This window comes from Budorcas taxicolor, chromosome 21 (genome assembly GCF_023091745.1).
Source record: "Budorcas taxicolor isolate Tak-1 chromosome 21, Takin1.1, whole genome shotgun sequence".
Taxonomy (NCBI): domain Eukaryota; kingdom Metazoa; phylum Chordata; class Mammalia; order Artiodactyla; family Bovidae; genus Budorcas; species Budorcas taxicolor.
Window position 1 is genome coordinate 16955133 of NC_068930.1, and position 17578 is coordinate 16972710.

The 17578-nt window shown below is 48.8% G+C and overlaps 1 protein-coding gene across 1 annotated transcript in view; it reads right to left on the minus strand.

The window, feature by feature from the left end:
* Window positions 1-17578, minus strand: part of ST8SIA2 (ST8 alpha-N-acetyl-neuraminide alpha-2,8-sialyltransferase 2) — a 69570-nt gene that overhangs the window by 18112 nt on the left and 33880 nt on the right. The window contains exons 2-4 of the mRNA XM_052659837.1: window positions 10786-10848; window positions 8439-8567; window positions 2326-2583 (exon numbers count right to left, since the gene is read on the minus strand). Coding sequence (XP_052515797.1) covers window positions 2326-2583; window positions 8439-8567; window positions 10786-10848 — 450 coding nt within the window. The remainder of the gene's footprint in view (window positions 1-2325; window positions 2584-8438; window positions 8568-10785; window positions 10849-17578) is intronic.

Below are 17578 nucleotides of genomic sequence, written 5' to 3' on the forward strand. Positions count from 1 at the left end.
TAAAAATACAGACTCCCCAGGTCCCTCACCTGGAGATCTGGATTCAGCAGGCGAGTTGAGGAATTGATAGTTATTTTTACAAGCTTTTCAGCTGAGTCTTATAACCGGGCAGCTTAGAAAACATCACACTGTGGCATTTTAGCCCCAATGAATGTATTCCTGGGGCATAGAGGTGTGGACCTGTGCTGGTACGTACAGGAGGGCTGGTGATCTGGTCTGAGAGGGGCATATTGTGCAGTGGGGATGAGGCTGGAGAAGCAAGCAGGGTGAGATGGCAAAGGGCCTGTATGTCAGGGGTGCTGGCATCTGGCATCAAATGTGGGTGTGTACACAGCTGGGCCATCTGACTTTTGTCCCTAAAGATCTCACAAGTCTGCCCCACAGACACACAGATCTGCAAGAGCCAAGGAGTCAAGGTCAAAGGACAACCACACGTTGCCCCAAGTGGCTCCCTCTTTTCTAAGTGTGTGTAGACTGCTGTGGATGTGGGTCCCAGAAGAGGCAAAGCAGGCTGTGGCCGAATCTCTCCAAGTGTGGTCCATGCATCAGCACAAGGGCATTAGTCAGGCCTCACCCCAGCCCTGATGACCCTGCCTCTTGATAAGCTCAAGTGGTTCATATGCTCACTGAAGTTCAGAGACCACCAGCCCAAATACCCATTTTACAGATGATGAAACTGAGGCCCAGAAAGGGGAGTGACACACTCTGAGTCAAGCAACAAAAGGATAGCAGAGCCAAGACCAGACTCCAGACACCACGCTGCTCATCTCTCTGTGCAAGTGTCCAAAACAAACAAACAAAATGTTGACTAGAACCTGCCGTGGCCTCTGGAAATCTTGGGGTCAGGCTGGGTGGAGCAAAGAAAGGTCACCATGAGAATCAGGCCACCTCTGCCCTGGTCCCCAGGAGGTGACTGGACCCTTTGCATCTTTAATATTCTTCCTACCAAGGCCTTCCCTGGTGGCTCAGGTGGTAAACAATCTGCCTGCAATGCAGGAGACCCAGGTTTAATCCCCGGGTCGGGAAGATCCCCTGGAGGAGGGCACGGCAACCCACTCCAGTATTCTTGCCTGGAGAATCCCATGGACAGAAGGGCCTGGCGGGCTACAGTCCATATAGGGTCAAAAAGAGTCGGACACAACTGTGCGACTAACACTTTCACCTACCCTCACCTCTTCTCTGGCTTCTAATCAGACAAACCTGCCACTTCCCTCCCCTTCTCCCCTCTGTCTCCAGTCTTTAGACTCGAGGGCTTTAAAAAAAAGAGACTGAGCCAGTGGGGACGCCAGGCACAGACAGAACCAGGCAGAGGACAACAAATTAAAACATGGGAGGTTGCTGGGCTGTGGAGGCTCGTCCATCACAGCGGACACAGGAGTCAGTACACCATCTAGTCCCACGTCCTGAGGTCCAGGGAGCTCTGTGATAAGGCCGCTTCCCAAAGCCGAGGACAAGGCTCTCTTTGCATCAAGACGGTCCCAATAGAAACGTGAGACGCGGTTCCGCCAGGGCCGGGGTGTGTTTGGGATGAAATTTGAGGCTTTGTGTGCCCTGCTTTTGATCAGGGGACAGCAAGGCCTTGTTTCTGAGTCTGTCTGGGTTGGGGTGGGGGGTCAGATGTCAGGGCCAAACGTGTCCCCAGGTGACTGGGAAATGAGAGCTGACACTTTGGAGAGAAGAATGGTCAAGGCTACCCGAGCAATTCTGATGCACAGGGATCTAAGCCACCCAGCCTTGTTGCCCCCTCACTCCACAGGTTTTATCTACAGGGTAATAAAGACACTAGTAGAATACACCTTAAAAGAGTTTTATAAACTTGGACCAAAAACTGGCCAAGAGACTATTTTTTTAAACCGACATTTTGTCCTGGGTTCTATCCAGGGGTCAGCAAAGTTTTCTGTAAAAGGCCAGATATTATTTTAGGCTTGTGGGCTGTATGCTCTCTCTGTTTTGATTCTTCAACTCTGCCCAACTAATCCACTGCCGTGAGAAAGCAGCCATTGAGGATACAAGAATGAACGAGCTTGGCTGTTGTTTCAATAAAACTTTATTGATAAAAACAGGCCGTGGGACAGAGTCTGCCTGCTTCTGTTCTAGATCAGCGATACTCAGTCTTGGTTGTACGTCAGAAGCCCTCAGGCTCCCTGGGCTCTGACCCTTCAGATGGATTCAAATGGTCTGGGGCTCAGCCTGGACTTTGGGACTTTTCAAGGCTACCCGAGCAATTCTAATGCACAGGGAGCTACGCCACCTAACCTTGTTTCAGCCTCTTGGGATAACTGGCAGTGCCTGCCACTCTGGATCCAAAGTAGCTATTGCGGTTACCTGATGACGAAGCTGTGGGTGTCAATCTCCTGCCCGCAGCCGCTGTTCAGCAAGACCCCGGAGTTGCCCACGATGGCACACGTCCCAAAGTGCTTGTTTTTCAGTGGAGACGTTCTGGGGAGAAGCTCGTAGAGGTTCTGGGACACGTTCATTGTACTGTCTCGGTCGAAGATGTAATGAATAATGTCTCCGGGTTTCAGGGTCCCCTTGAGGACAGAAATGTCCTTTTCAGCATCCAAGAACTTTAAGATTTGCTTCCTGCAAAAGCCAAACACACATGAGAAAAAAGTCTGCTGTTGCTAACTGCCTTTTGCCCGCCTGGCTTTTCCTCTCCTCGGTCACTCTGCAGAACTGCCGCAGACCCGCACCCAGGTGAAGTGAGAGGTCAGCTGCCCTCTGAGAATGGGTTCCAGGCAGAGACTGGCAAAATGGCCCAGAGGCCAATCTGGTGGCTGTGCTCACACCCCCTTTCTAAGAGACAAGACACCTGCCCTGGGAAATGACGTCTTTAGGACTCAATGCGAGTTCATCACGGAGGGACCTGGAAGGAAGGGTGACCCATCGAGCTGGTTTGCCTAGGAAAGCATGGTCTTAGACTGAAAGCTCTGTGCCCCAGGGGCAAACTGTGTCCCTGAATCTTGGGCAAACCCAGACTGTAGTCATCCTATGTCAGACCCCCTTCTCTGAGCGGGATTCAGGGTCACCATCTGACAAGCAGTCCTGAATTAGGAACAGGAAACCAAGATGACTCCTATCCCTTCTTCCTCAGAGCCCATTTTCCTCCCTGGCAGCCTTGTCTGGGTGCAGTGGCGATGTGTCAGCACTCCCCCTCGGTGGGCCCGAGAACACGGCCTGAAGCCTGTGCGCTGGTCCTTTCCGGGTTGTGCGCTTTCTGGCCCTTCTCGCCGCTATTAGCTTGGAGTTTGTCGACTGTGATTTGCAAAGCCCAGAGAGGTCTGGTCCCATAGAGCAGCACTGCTTTGTGTTGAGGACAAGAGGGCATTCCTCTTGGCTCCAGGGTGAGTTCTAGGGGGAAAGTTCCAGAATCATCTAGCAAAGCACATAAATGGGATGGGATGTGGTCTGAAAAGGGACAAGAATCCTCTCAGAATCTCCTGGGAAATTTTATCCCAAGAGGCTGGGGATCCTAACTGGAGGTTTTGTTGTAAAAACTGTATATGTCCCAAGGGCTTCCCTGGAGGCTCAGATGGTAAAGAGTCCACCTGCAGTGCAGGAGACCTCAGTTCCATCCCTGGGTCAGGAAGATGCCCTGGAGAAGGGAATGGCTTCCCTCTCCAGTATTCTTGCCTGGAGAATCCCATGGACAGAGGAGCCTGGCAGGCTATACACTCCATGGGGTTGCAAAGAGTCAGACATGACTGAGTGACTCACACACACACACATACACTGCCCCAAAGATTGTTAGAAATGATTCAAGTCATTAGGAGAAGGAAATCTGGTACCCAGATCAGCTGGAATTAACTTCACTTCCTGTAGCAAGCAAGCCCCCATATAGAACAGATAGGATGAGACTGTTCTTCTTTTCCACCAAGCTCCAGAGGGACAGGACCATCACACATTTTGCAAATGTAAGGATTTGCAAGGTTGCTGCCCCATTGAACAGACGGTAACACTGATCCCTGAGAGTCTATGCGCTCTGAGATGGTCACAACCTGTGATGTATCCTGGTGGGGTGCACATTCAATCCTTGAGGAACCATAAAGAATTCAGAAGGTCCAGGTTGACGCCTGAGAAATCCTGATTCTCAGCATGGCCCGGGTCTCAACATGCTTTGAAAGGCTCCACAGGGGACTCTTAGGTGGGTCCAGATTTGGGAGCCTTTGGCATTGTCCAAGGGTGGCTAGAATACTTGGCAGGGCATGACGCTTTGTTTCCACTGGTTTTGCTTTATTAATGACCTGAATCTTGTGTTTTCATGCATGGAAAACCACCCTTGATGAATAATTTCTATCTCCTAATGGAAAACAGAGGCATTGTTTTTATTTACTGAACCTTTACCAAAGATGATGCAATTGACAAACTAATACGGCTTGGAAATTGCTGAAACCTTTGCAATTGCTTACCCTAGAATATTTAAAAGCAAAGAGCCCCCAGAAAGCCCACAGAGAAACTCCTCTGTGCCTGAATTAATTTCTAACTAATTAGGAGAAATTACTACCAATTATTAAACAGCATTCCAAATCACTCACAGAATCTTTATTATGAATAATGTTGGTGACTAATTGAAGGAAGATGAAGGAGATCCTTTTCCCCGCTGGGTGAAGGCACGCTGTTCCTGCTGAGGTGGCTGTGTGCTTGCAGGCTCCCCACGAAGGCCACAGTCTGTTCTTCTCCAAAGGGGTGGGGATATCCTTTTCTCTACCCGGTGGTGGGAGAAAGGGCAAGTGGAGATCACAGGTGGGCTTGTTCTGGCAGAAAGTTTTCATTCACAGGTGCTGTGCATATGTTGCTCAGCCACTCGGTCGTGCCCGACTCTTGAGACCCTGTGGACTGGAGCCTGCCAGGGTCCTCTGTCCATGGCATTTGCCAGGCAAGAATACTGGAGTGGGTTGCCACTTCCTTCTCCAGGGGATCTTCCCAACCCAGGGACCAAACCTCCATTTATTGCATTGGCACGCAGTTTCTTTACCACTGAGCCACACTGGGATGAATGAAAGTCAAAGTATTAGTTGCTCAGTCGTGTCTGACTCTGCGACCTCATGGACTGTAGCTCATCAGGCTCCTGTCCATGAGATTTTCCAGGCAAGGATACTGGAGTGGATTGCCATTCCCTTCTCCAGGGGATCTTCCCCACCCAGGACTGGAATCCAGGTCTCCTCAACTGCAGGCAGATTCTTTATCATTCTGCCACCAGGGAAGCCTCGGGTGAATAGGAGCTCCCCCAAATATATGAGGCTTCCCTGGTAGTTCAGCTGGTAAAGAATCCACCTGCAATGCAGGAGACACTGGTTCGATTCCTGGGTTGGGAAGTTCTGCTGGAGAAGGGCTAGGCTACCCACTCCAGTATTCTTGGGCTTCCCTTGTGGCTCAGCTGGCAAAAAATTCGCCTGCAATGCAGGAGACCTGGGTTCAATCCCTGGGTTGGGAAGATCCCATGAAGAAGGAAATGACAACTCACTCCAGTATTCTTGCCTGGAAAACCCCCATGGACAGAGGAGCCTGGCAGGCTACAGACCATGGGGCAGCAAAGTGTCAGACACAACTGAATGACTAACCACAACACAGCCCAGACCAAACATATGTCCACCTCCTAACTAGCTCAGTTGTAAAGAATCCGGCTGCAATGCAGGAGACCCTGGTTTGATTCCTAGGTGGGAAAGATCTGCTGGAGAAGGGCTAGGCTACCCACTCCAGTGTTCTTGGTCTTCCCTTGTGGCCCAGCTGGCAAAAAAATCCACCTGCCATGTGGGAGACCTGGGTTCAGTCCCGGGTTGGGAAGATTCCCTGGAGAAGGGAAAAACTACCCACTCCAGTATTCTGGTCTAAATAGTTCTATGGATTGTATCGTCCATGGGGCCACAAAGAGTCGGACACGACCGAGCGACTTTCACTTCACTTTCACGTTCCTAACCCTTGGGAACGGCAACGTGCTATATTTGGAAACAGCCTCTTTGCAAATGTAATTAAATTAAGGATTTCAAGGTCATCTTCATTACCCCACTGGGCCTAAATCCAACGACAAGTGCCCTTATCAGAGACAGGAGAGGGGACACACAGCCACAGAGGGAAAGGCTCTGTGAAGACGGGGCAGAGACGAGCGGCTCGGCCACACGATGGGGAGCACCTGGACTCAGCAGAAGCTGGAAGAGGTGAAGACAGAGTCTCCTCTGGAGCCTTCAGAGGCCACGCTCAGAATTCGGGCCCCCAGAACAGTAAGAGGATGCATTTTCTTTTTTCTGAAGCATCAAGTTGGTGGAAATTTGTTACAGCAGCCTCAGGCCTAGTGCTCCCCAGGACTACTGACCAGGGGTCAGTAAGGGCAGGCTGGCAGTTGTTGGGGTGTAAGATGAAGGCTGGGGCCCCCATCACGGGGACCTCAGAAGAGACCTTGAATGAGGGGGGCAGAAGGGAGGTGACAAGGGTCCACTCCTTCAGGCACTTTGTCAGCTGCCAGCCCTCCCAGCTCATCCTCCCTACTCCCCACACCTCCTCAGGTCCCAAAGCCAAGCTTCAAGAACCAGGGGGTGGGGGCACCTGAAGGGGGCAGCTCCCCACTCCATGTGGTGGCCCTTCCAGCGGCTAAGGTCAAGGCTGACTACCAGGCCCCTGCCACCCGTTCTCAGCCTTCTCCCCGTGATGTCAGAGCTTTCCTGCCTGGTCCTGGCTACCACACCAGCATCCCCTCCTTCCCTCCTCCCGAGGGGTGCTCCAGCAACGCTGAGTACAGACACCAAACTTTAGGCAGCAGCGTGGCATGCCTGGCAAACTGCTAAGTATCCCTCAAAACCCACTGCTTCTGGCAAGTTCTCTCCTGGCTGGCCCTCTTAGTCCACTTGCAAAATGAAGCGCTTTCCCCACCTATTTCTATGAGGTAACACTGCCCATTGCCAGTATCTCACTGCCGCGCTCTAGCTCTGTGACACTTGGGTCTCCTGCGAGCGTGTCTGATTCACGTCAGCTCCCGGCACACCGTCTGCAAGGGAATGGCTGGGCTACACTGACCAGTCTGTGTGGGGTCTACTGTGGCTCTGTCAAAGCCAAGTGGCCACCGTGCTGACCCTGGAATCCCTCCGCCACAGCTCCCCATTCCCACCGCCCAACGGTGACCACACTGCTCTGAAAACATCACTCTGTAAAGGTCAGGACAAAAGGGGCTTCCCTGGGGGCCCAGTGGTGGTGAATCCACAGGAGACATGGGTTTGATCCCAGATACGGGATGACTCCCCATGCCAAAGGGCAGCTGAGACTACACCACGACTACTGAGCCCAGGCTCTCGACTACTGAGCCCATGCGCGGGGACTACTGAGCCCTGAGCCCGCACGCAGTGACTACTGAGCCTGCGCGTGGGGACTACTGAGCCCACAAGGTGACTACTGAGCCCACGCGCGGGGACTACTGAGCCCACACGGTGACTACTGAGCCCGCACGCGGGGACTACTGAGCCCACACGGTGACTACTGAGCCCACGCGCGGGGACTACTGAGCCCACACAAGGCGACTACTGAGCCCACGCGCGGGGACTACTGAGCCCGCGTGCGGCGACTACTGAGCCCACACGCGGGGACTACTGAGCCCACGCGCGGGGACTACTGAGCCCACACAAGGCGACCACTGAGCCCACGCGCGGGGACTACTGAGCCCGCGTGCGGCGACTACTGAGCCCACACGCGGGGACTACTGAGCCCACGCGTGGGGACTACTGAGCCCACGTGCCCTAGAGGTCGTCTCCGCGACGAGAGAAAGAGAATCGACTGCAAGGAGAAGCCCACGCACTGCAACCGAAGAAAAGTCTGCGCAGCGAGCAAGACCCAGCACAGCCAAAAATAAATCAATTAATCAAAATTTTTTTTTTTTTTTAAGATCAAGACAAGAGCTCCTCTTTGGTTAAACAGACCCTCCCTTTGTGGTTAGGCGTCCCGTCAGCTCCTGGGTCACCTGCTGCTGGGATGTGACTTTTTATTTTCATGTCATTAGGGAGGGGCTTGCTGACCCAAGGACCACGGGAGGGGACAACTCTCCAGAGGCAAACGGGAAGACCCTCACTGGTGAAAGCTGGGGATGGATGGAAGCAGCAAGGACTGCTGCTTCAGGCTCCTCTGGAAAGAAGCCATCTGTGATCTCTATGCCTGCCCCCCTACCCCTGCCAGGCTCTCTCTGCTGCTGACTTGGAGCCTCACTCCTTCCAAACCCAGGACCTCAGCTGGCTGCTCCTGCCCCCTCCCCACACCAGTCACTGCACACACATGTTGGGCTGCCGGGCTTGTCTTGGGTTTTTATTTCCAATTGATCGCTTAGAGATGAAACCTGCCTCAGCTGGAGGTAAACATTTTATTTCTATCCTGACTTCCTTAGGTGATGGAGAGCAGCAATTTGCTGGCTTGTGCTGAAGAAGGCCAAGTCTGTCTCTTGTCCTAGAGGTAATTACCACTACCTGATCCTCAGAGAGAGCGTCTGGTTGTGTCTCCATTTGGCCGAGGCTGGCTGGATGTTGTGCTTAATGGTTTCATTACTTCTGTCAACAACAGCTGGCAACGAGGAGCCATTTATCACAACTTCAGCTCTGGAAGTGGGGGGAAAAAAAGAGGAAGAGGGGAGACATGATCTGTTAGCAAGCCAATGACAAGCCTAATAGTTTTGTTTTTGCACGAGCTTGAATGTAAACTTCTTCGGAGGAGCAAAATTGCAGTTATTACCTGGGAAGGGAAGGAAGTCTATTTATCTTCTAGAATGCACCAACTCTCTCCCTCAGGTATAACCTACATATATTCTGGGAGACAGGAAAGGGGTGATAAACTGTCTTTCTCCCCTCTCCCACCCACAATGTTTCCTCTGAGTGAAACTTAGCAGTCACTGTCGGAATAGTAATCCTTCTTCAAGCCACTTTTGCAAAACTCTGCAGAGCACTTGCATTAACAACTTCGTATCATAAGATGGTTTGCAAACTTAATAAAGAGGAAAACAAAAACTCATACTGGGGCGATGGGATGTAGCCTTATCTCATTATCCCTGGTTTGTAAGATGCCTCTTCAAATACCTGCCTTGTTCCAGAGTTATTCGTGCTCTGTTTCTCTTCCCCACTAGACTGGCAGCAGGGGACCTCCCTCACTCGTTTCTGCATTCCCCAATGGTCTAACATAGCAGATGCTCAATAAATAAGTGCTTGCTGAATTTGAATTTGACCCTAGGGGAGCCTGGATGGATGAAGTTGCTGGCTGGCTCTGAATGCCTGAGGCCACTCACACATAATTCTGGGTGCATACCATCATCTTCCCACCTGACTCAGGCATTACAGGACCTGCTTGAATTCAGCTGCTGGAAATCTATGCTAGTGGGTTTCTAAGAAACCAGGTTACAATTACATCTCTAAAGGCAGCGCAGGAACCACAGTGGTGCTTGTGGGTCACATCGCAAGTTCCTTTTGTGTGTGCTGACGGCACATTCTCTCAGTTAGAATGACAAGTGGATTTGTGATGCCAAATTCTGGAGCTTGAAAGGATTCAAACCAAACATCTATGTCCTCTGCATTTACCTTGGAACAGCCATGCTAAAAGAGATGAAATCCTTTTAACAGGTCTAAACCCAGGGCTCTATTTTGCTTTTTGTAGGTAGAGAAGAAATTTACCTGGGGGACTCGCTTTCTCCCCACATACCTCCATTCCCCAAACTTCTGACTCCTCTGGCTGATACTACTTGTCAGAGATTCAAAAATATGCACCTTTGGCAGAGAACAGAAAATTCAAGGGTTTTGAGTATTCCTCCAGCTGACAGACCTATAGGGAGCTATCAAAGGAAACAGAAGACCTGACCCTTTGCAATTTTTGTTGTTTTCATGACCAGAAGCAGAGGGTGTAGTGGAGAGATTTCACAAGCTGTGAGACTACAGGCAAATTACTTTATCACTCTGAGCCTCAGTTTCCCCATTTACAGAAAGAGGGTGTGGAAGAGGAAGATTTTCTCTGAATCGGGACTAGGCATGGTCCCACCATAGCCAGTGGCAAGTCTGGGTCTGTTGGCTTGTAAAGCATTTTCTCACTCTCCAGCATCAAGCTGTCCTCTGGCCAAAGACTGTCATTTGGGGAAACACTCTTTTAGATTTAGAGTGCACCTTCAGTAATCATGGGCTTCCCTTGTGGCTCGGCTGGTAAAGAATCCACCTGCAATGTGGGAAACCCGGGTTCGATCCCTGGGTTGGGAAGATCCCCTGGAGAAGGGAAAGGCTACCCACTCCAGTACTCTGGCCTGGAGAATTCCATGGACTGTATAGTCCATGGGGTCACAAACAGTCGGACATGACTGAGTGACTTTCACTTCACTTTCAATAATCAAAGTTAACAGTTCTGAGATGACTTCCTCTATATTTTTAAGAGGTCTCAACAAAGCTTCTGAGTGCTCTAGTTTCCATCTTTATCTCTCCCTATGAAATTGGGTGAAAAATCCTGAGTCCTTTCAGAGTCTCCAATATTTGGCAAAAATTCAAGTTATGAATAAGCTCATTGGTGGCTCAAGTGCCTCCAAGTGGGTGGGCTCCTTTTCAGACTCTTACCCATCTGAATTTTCCATCTCCGCAGCCTCTAGACCGGGGCCATTTCCTGGGCTCTTCTATCAACAGCCCCCTCCCCCCGCCCGCACACACACGCTGATTAGAGAAATGCAAAGCCAAAGTGAAATGAAACAGATCTATTTGCTAAGTAAGAAGGGCACCATCCAGCAAAGAGGAGAAGCAGATTAATAGCTGCCTTACAGCAAAAACAAATGAACACAAAATCTAATTTACAAACCTATTAGATTTGCTATGTAAGCTGTTCACAGCTGATCTGATTGTACCTCTGCCTCCAGAATTCCTGCAAGACAAAGGAAATGCATTATTTATAAATCCAGCTCTGTTTTACAAAGCCCTCTTCAGTCGCCAAGAGTCCTGCAGCCCACCTTGGAGAAGTACAAAGGGAGGATGCATTATTGCCCCGGCTTCTCCAGAATGGACAGCATCCTGATCTAGCCACAAATCCAAGTCTTTGAGGGGGAAGCTGACCTCAGGTCCTTTCCTGCCTCCCACTTGAGCACTGTTTCAATTCCCACCTAGGTTTCCACTTGAGAATTTTATCTGACTTCGAGACAGACTCCTCTGGGATTCATCCCCTCTGGTTAACCCCACAGGCTAGCATGCTTTAGCACAACTCAGCACGTGTTGTAGCATGACTCAACCTTAACTCTAGCCTGACTCAGCATCTGCCCTTCATCTTTTGCTTTCACTTACCTTGATAAAAGTGAAAGAGGAGAGTGAAAAGGTTGGCCTAAAAACAAAGATCGTGGCATCCAGTCCCATCACTTCATGGCAAACAGATGGGGGAAAAGTGTAAAGAGTGGCAGCTTGTTTTCTTGGGCTCTAAAATCACTGTGGACAGTGACTTCAGCCAAGAAATTAAAAGACTCTGCTCCTTGGAGGAAAAGATATGACAAAACCTGTACAAAACCTGTATTAAAAAGCAGAGACATCACTTTGCCTACAAAGGTTCATATAGTCAAGGCTATGATTTTTCCAGCAGTCATGTACAGATGTGAGAATTGAATCATGAAGAAGGCTGAGTGCCAAAGAAATGATGCTTTTAAGCTGTGGTGTTGGAGAAGACTCTTGAGACTCCCTTGGACAGCAAGGAGATCAAACAAGTCTATCCTAAAGGAATTATGCCCTGAATATTCACTGGAAGGACTGATGCTGAGGCTGAAGCTCCAACACTTTGGCCACCTGATGCAAAGAGCTGACTCACTGGAAAAGAACCCGATGCTGGGAAAGATTGAAGGTGGGAGAAGAGGACGACAGAGGGTGAGATGGTTGGATGGCATCACTGACTCAATGGATGTGAGTCTGAGCAAGCTCCGGGAGTTGGTGATGGACAGGGAAGCCTGGTGTGCTGCAGTCCATGGGGTCACAAAGAGTCGGACACGGCTGAGCGACTGAACAACAGCAATGGCAACTTGTGGTGAGCTGTTGTCCACCGCATTGTCTCCAAACGTGAGATCTCAGAAGTTCAACAGAGGCAGCGAGACTGACTCCACCAGTGCCTCCAACGAAGTGTGAAGATGATTTGCTTTTTGGTGGCAGGAAAAATAATGGCAGTGTCACTCTGTAGGGGAGCAGGAGATGGGTGAGTATTAGCATCCTTTGCTTCTTCCTCTGGAGGATAAGCTGTGGGCGTCAAAGCACTCTAAAGCCTTTCCAGTCCCACAGAGCCTTCAGTTCTGTCACATTCTGTTCTGGGTGGGGGCTATAGGGCCATGAAGTTTCACCCTACTTTGCCAGTTGCACCAGGTCAGAGGAGACATGAATCTATCTGCCTTGGTATTCAGCCCACTTTGTGCTCTGTGTGTGTTTTTAAAAGTTGTATGTGAGACTGAGGCAGGAGGCAGATGGACCTCCCTGACCCAGGGCAAAGCTATTGGAGATTCATTCCCTATTGACTGAAACTCCAAGATGAGTGTAGCAGGACAATTAAGGGAGGAGGCTGGGCCCTGCTCAGACCACTCGTTTCATTCCCGAAGTCAGGAGACCTCCCCAACCACACATGCACAGAAAAGGCTCCTTGGAGGCCAAAGGGGAGTCATGGTAAGGGAGGTTCTACCCAGATGCCTTTTTGGTAGACTCCATCTTGGCTAAGAGATGCATGCGCACACACGGGAGGATCCTGACGTATGTCAAATAGAGACTGTGAACCAGGCAAATCATAATGACTGGCCAAAGGAAACCCAGAAGAAATGACCCACAGAAGTAATTCAAAGTGCCACAAGGGTGTGCCTCAGCGACTCTATTTCTCCCCGAGTCCACCCATGTGTCTGCCCGCATGTACTGTAATTCTTTGTCTTCTTAATATAATACTTGACTTGCTTCACTATTTTCATCTTCGTGGGAATTCTTTTCTGCAAAGCTGAAGGCCAGGGCCCTGGTCACTGACCACTGGTTTAGTGGCTAGGATCTGGTGCTTTCACCGTCATGAGTGAGTGAGTGATAGTTGCTCAGTCATGCCTGACTCTTTGCAACCCCATGGACTGTAGCCTGCCAGGCTCCTCTGTCCATGGAATTCTCCAGGCAAGATTACTGGAGTGGGTTGCCATTTCCTTCACCACCACGACCTGGCTTCAATCTCTGGCTGGGAACCCAAGCCATTGCAGGGCAAGGCCACCCAAGATCAAGACTAATGGTTAAATTAAATAATTTTCCCCACTGATTTGTAGGATATGTGGTTTAAGGAGATGGTTTCCATACTCTTCTCAGTTTTTAAAAGTTCCATCTAGACCTTCAGCCGAGGTGCTGGTATACTTCAAAGAAACAATTAAAATCACTGCAAAATCACTGTGTATTTAAAGAACCTCTGAGGGGGAAGCCAATGCCTATTTCCTCACTGGTTTTAAGTTTGAAGCCAGAAATCCTAAATTTCTTTAGGATTCACATACTTGTAGATATAACATTGTGTGTGTGTGTATGTGAGTGCGTGTGTGTTTATGTTCTCCTGATAGACTGAAATGTCTTTTCGACACTGTTTGCAATAAGAATCATTCTGCCTCATTGCTGGATGAGCGGCAGCAGGAAGGGTGCTATGACTCACCCTGTGCCTCCTTGCAGGCATCTCTTCAGGTCTCAGATTTCATCACACACAGTCTAGCTTTTAATTGCATAGAGTATCATTGGTTCCTCACATTGCAATCAATGCATAATATCTCTTTCTTGTCTCTCTTCATTTCCCCCTGGGATGGCAGAGCACTCATACTTCTAATTCAAGGGTCTAGGACTACCCGGCCAGCTCCCTTGTAACCATAATCTATTATACTTAGGTCAGAGCCCAGGGGCTCTCCTGGGCATGCTGCTGTCCACAAGTCACTGACCTTTCACCATGCCCTGACCCTGACCCCTGTTTTCAAAATCAGCACTCCTTGTCGGGAGGGAAGGGTTGCTGGGCCAGATATTAAGTCAAGAATTGTAATTAAAAGTGTGGTCATAGCTCAAGATTAATGAAAGGTTAATGGAAAAAAGATTGTCTAGAACTGATGTATTATCTTTTAAAAATTATCAATGAGAAATTCGATAAATGGTTTGAAGTAGTTGATTAATAATCTGGAGGTGAGTTGGAGGGAAATCAGGTTAAGTGTTTCCTGATTTTTATAAATTTCAAGTGGATTTAACTAGTGTTTCTCAGACCGTAATAATGCTCCTATTCCTATCAGCAGTTTGCCATATTTTGTTTATCACCCATTCTACTATATACTTAAGTTTTCAAATTGACTCATCTTTTGAAAACTTCTTAACCTAAGCAACGCCATCGGTGAAAATATGGGTTTCATATCATGAATATATATTCATTTGAAAAGAACACAAAACCATTACCCCCCAAAATATTTATCAATGGAATTCCTAAAATCATCTGACATTATCGCCAAGAACTCTTGTAGCACCTCTGGAAAAGACTGAATTACACAGTTGAATATTTAAAGAAGGCAACCCATATGAGATTGGTATGAAGATGGAAGAGAGTATTTATCAAATCCTGATGAGGTATGAGGAGCGAATCTGAAGGACTCCTAAAATTCAGAAGTTTAAGAAGAAAGCCTAAGAGGGAATGCAGACAGATTTGATTTCATAAAAATTTAAAATTCTGCTTATACAAACAGCAAAGCTCAACAAACTCTCTCCAGTGTCCTTCTTGGAATATGAGAGGGCTCCAGGTGAGGGGAACCCTGCATTTGGGTTTCTATCTGGTTTACTGTAACCAGGGGTTTGGAGAGGATGCGATGCTGAGTACAACCGCCTCCTACCATCTTTCTCTTCTCTTGCCTCCAGGCCGGGTTCTGAGGAGCACTCAGACCTGCTGACTGGGGTGCCACAAACCAGGTACTTTTTCATACTAAGAAAGTAAGTGAAAGTTGCTCAGTCGTGTCTGACTCTTTGCGACCCCATGGACCGTACAGTCCCTGGGATTTTCCAGGCCAGAATACTGGAGTGGGTAGTCTGTCCCTTCCCCGGGGCTTCATTCTAAAACTTCCTCTAACCCTGGCTTTCTCGACCTCAGCACTGCTGATGTTTCAGGTTGGTGTTGGGTGTCGGGGCAGCTAACTGGGTGCTGCAGTATGTTTAGCTGCAGCCCTGGCCTCTACCTGCTTTAAGGCAGGAGCAGCCCTCCCCACACCCTGCAAACTGTGACAACCAAAAATGCCTCCAGGTGTCCCCTGGGGCAGGCAGGCAAAATTACCTCCACTTGAGAACCTCTGCTCAGATTCTTGTCTTCCACCTGGTGCCTCCCTGCCCCTGCTTTCCCTCACCAGCCAACCATTCCATCACCTTCCCAAGCCCAACCCCATGCCAGACTCCAAGCCCAACACCTATGCTTCTGCTCAAAACCCAATTTTCACTTCTCAGCCACCTTTCCCTTCTCCTTCCACAGCGGTCCGCTACAGCTTTGGTCACCTTTTCATCTTCAGTTATGGCATGGGGTCACAGATAGGGGACATGAAAGGAACGCTGTCATTCACCTAGTCCAAACTCCTCCTCTTACAGTTGAAGGAACCAAGGTCTCGAGATTTGGTTTGGGCTTCCGCTTCCTTGGCTGCCGGGCACACTAGAGTGGAGGCCCCCGGGGGGCGTGCACTAACCATGCCTTTTCTTTTATCTGATGCTTTGACATCTGGGGGCTTGCTGACTTTGGAGGGGCAGCTTCTCTCAGGGTTAGCAGATTCCTAGAGATAGTAAACCACCGGCCTGGGAGGGCACCTTTCCAATGCAAACCAACCAATCTGAAGCCCAACCCCTCCCCTGCCCCACCACCTCCCTTGTTGGGATCTTACACCCTGGGTCACAGCCCACCTGCCATAATCAACGTAGAGTTAGGTACTGGACGTCTATGCATCTACTGTTTAATAAACCCAGGGATTACAGTTATCCCAGACACACAGGGTCAGCTCCTATGCCCCATAGTCTGCTGAAGTTATCCAAGACAGCCAGTCCTAAGCTGCTCACCCAGCCTCACCCTTGCTTCCTCTGCAAGCCACAGTAAAGGCTCTTGTCCACAGTTCCCCTCCCTCTGCCTCTTAAGGGACCTGGGGCTACTCCCTCAGCCCTGCATGACGTGGCGTGCCACCTCTCTTGGGATCTGGGAGTACAAAAAACACCGTTTTCAATGGCAGCCATTTCCTGATCTGTTGGCCTATTATTATTATTTCAAATAACAATAAACTATTATTATAGATATTATCTAAAGTACATATTGTTATATCTATTAATATATAACATATTAATAGATATTATCTATTATTATTAAATAATAAAACTTAAAACAGGGAGACCTTATCTTGTTCACCTTCTTAGCCTTGCACAGTACCTTACTCAGTGGGACTTTTCTTCCTAAGTCTTTCCAGTAGCTTGCATAGTGTGTTCCCACATATTATTTATACCTGTGCAAGACACTGTTTCACCTCTCAGATACCCAGAGAATGGGGCATACTGTCATTCAAAGAAACTCAGGCTGCAGATGTTTGGCTCAAAATGAACTGCATGAATTGGCAAGGGATTTTTTTTTGGTCTAATTAGGTTTGGCCTCCATTGTTATTAAAATAAGCCTGCATCCCTTGTGACAGGAGAATGCTGAGACCTGCTTGGTTGAGTGACAGAAGAAGATGATCTGGTGAGAAAAATCTGCTAAAGATAATTAATCAACTTCTGAAATCATAGAAACAAAGATGCTGAGATCATCCAAGTGAAAAAAATACATGGGAAAGCACTTTGCACACTATAAAGAACGCTATAAAACAAGGTGCAATGTTCATAACAACCAATGTCCACCTGACCTGCCCAATATTCTCAGCCATAGTTAGGATGCAGGTTGATTACTCCAAAGCACTACATTTTGAGAAGTTAGTCTCCTTTCCACCACAAACGTAATACTCTTTCCAAGCAGTAGCCAACATAATAAATAAAAATAGCATGTTACAAGAGAATAACATGCAGAGTTGGATTTGTTTTCAGTGAAAAGCAATGAGCAAAGGTGAAAACTGTGTTTCTGTTTAGCCTCTTCATCCAAGCCCAGCTGTTTGTAGGTAAGGTCACGTTCTAGTGTGTTGGAGTCTCACAGCTGTATTAGAATCTCCCACATCCTTGGTTTCTCACTGGAGAGTCAGGCTCGGTAAGTGAACTTTCAAGAGCTGACAGCTTTAATTAAGAGTCTGGACCCAACTTAAACAGCTGATTAGTCCTGAGAATAGAAGATTAAACTGAAGCACAAGTCATGAATTTGCAGGTGACTGCTTCTTCCTTCACAGTTTCGGGACGATACTGAGTGTGTGTGTTCAGCCTGTGCACAGAAACCACTGGGGTTCCTGCCTGCTGCTCCTCCAAGGACACGTGGTGAGGAGAGAGGAAGGGGCAGAATGATTTAGCGTCAGTCACGTGAAGAGTGAGAGCTCCCAACAGGCTCCACGCGTGGTTTTTAAACTGGCTTTTTCTTTTTGTGGTGGTTGCTGTTCAGTCTCTGAGTCATGTCTGTCTCTTTGCAGCCTTATGAACTGCAGCACACCAGGCTTCCCTGTCTTTCA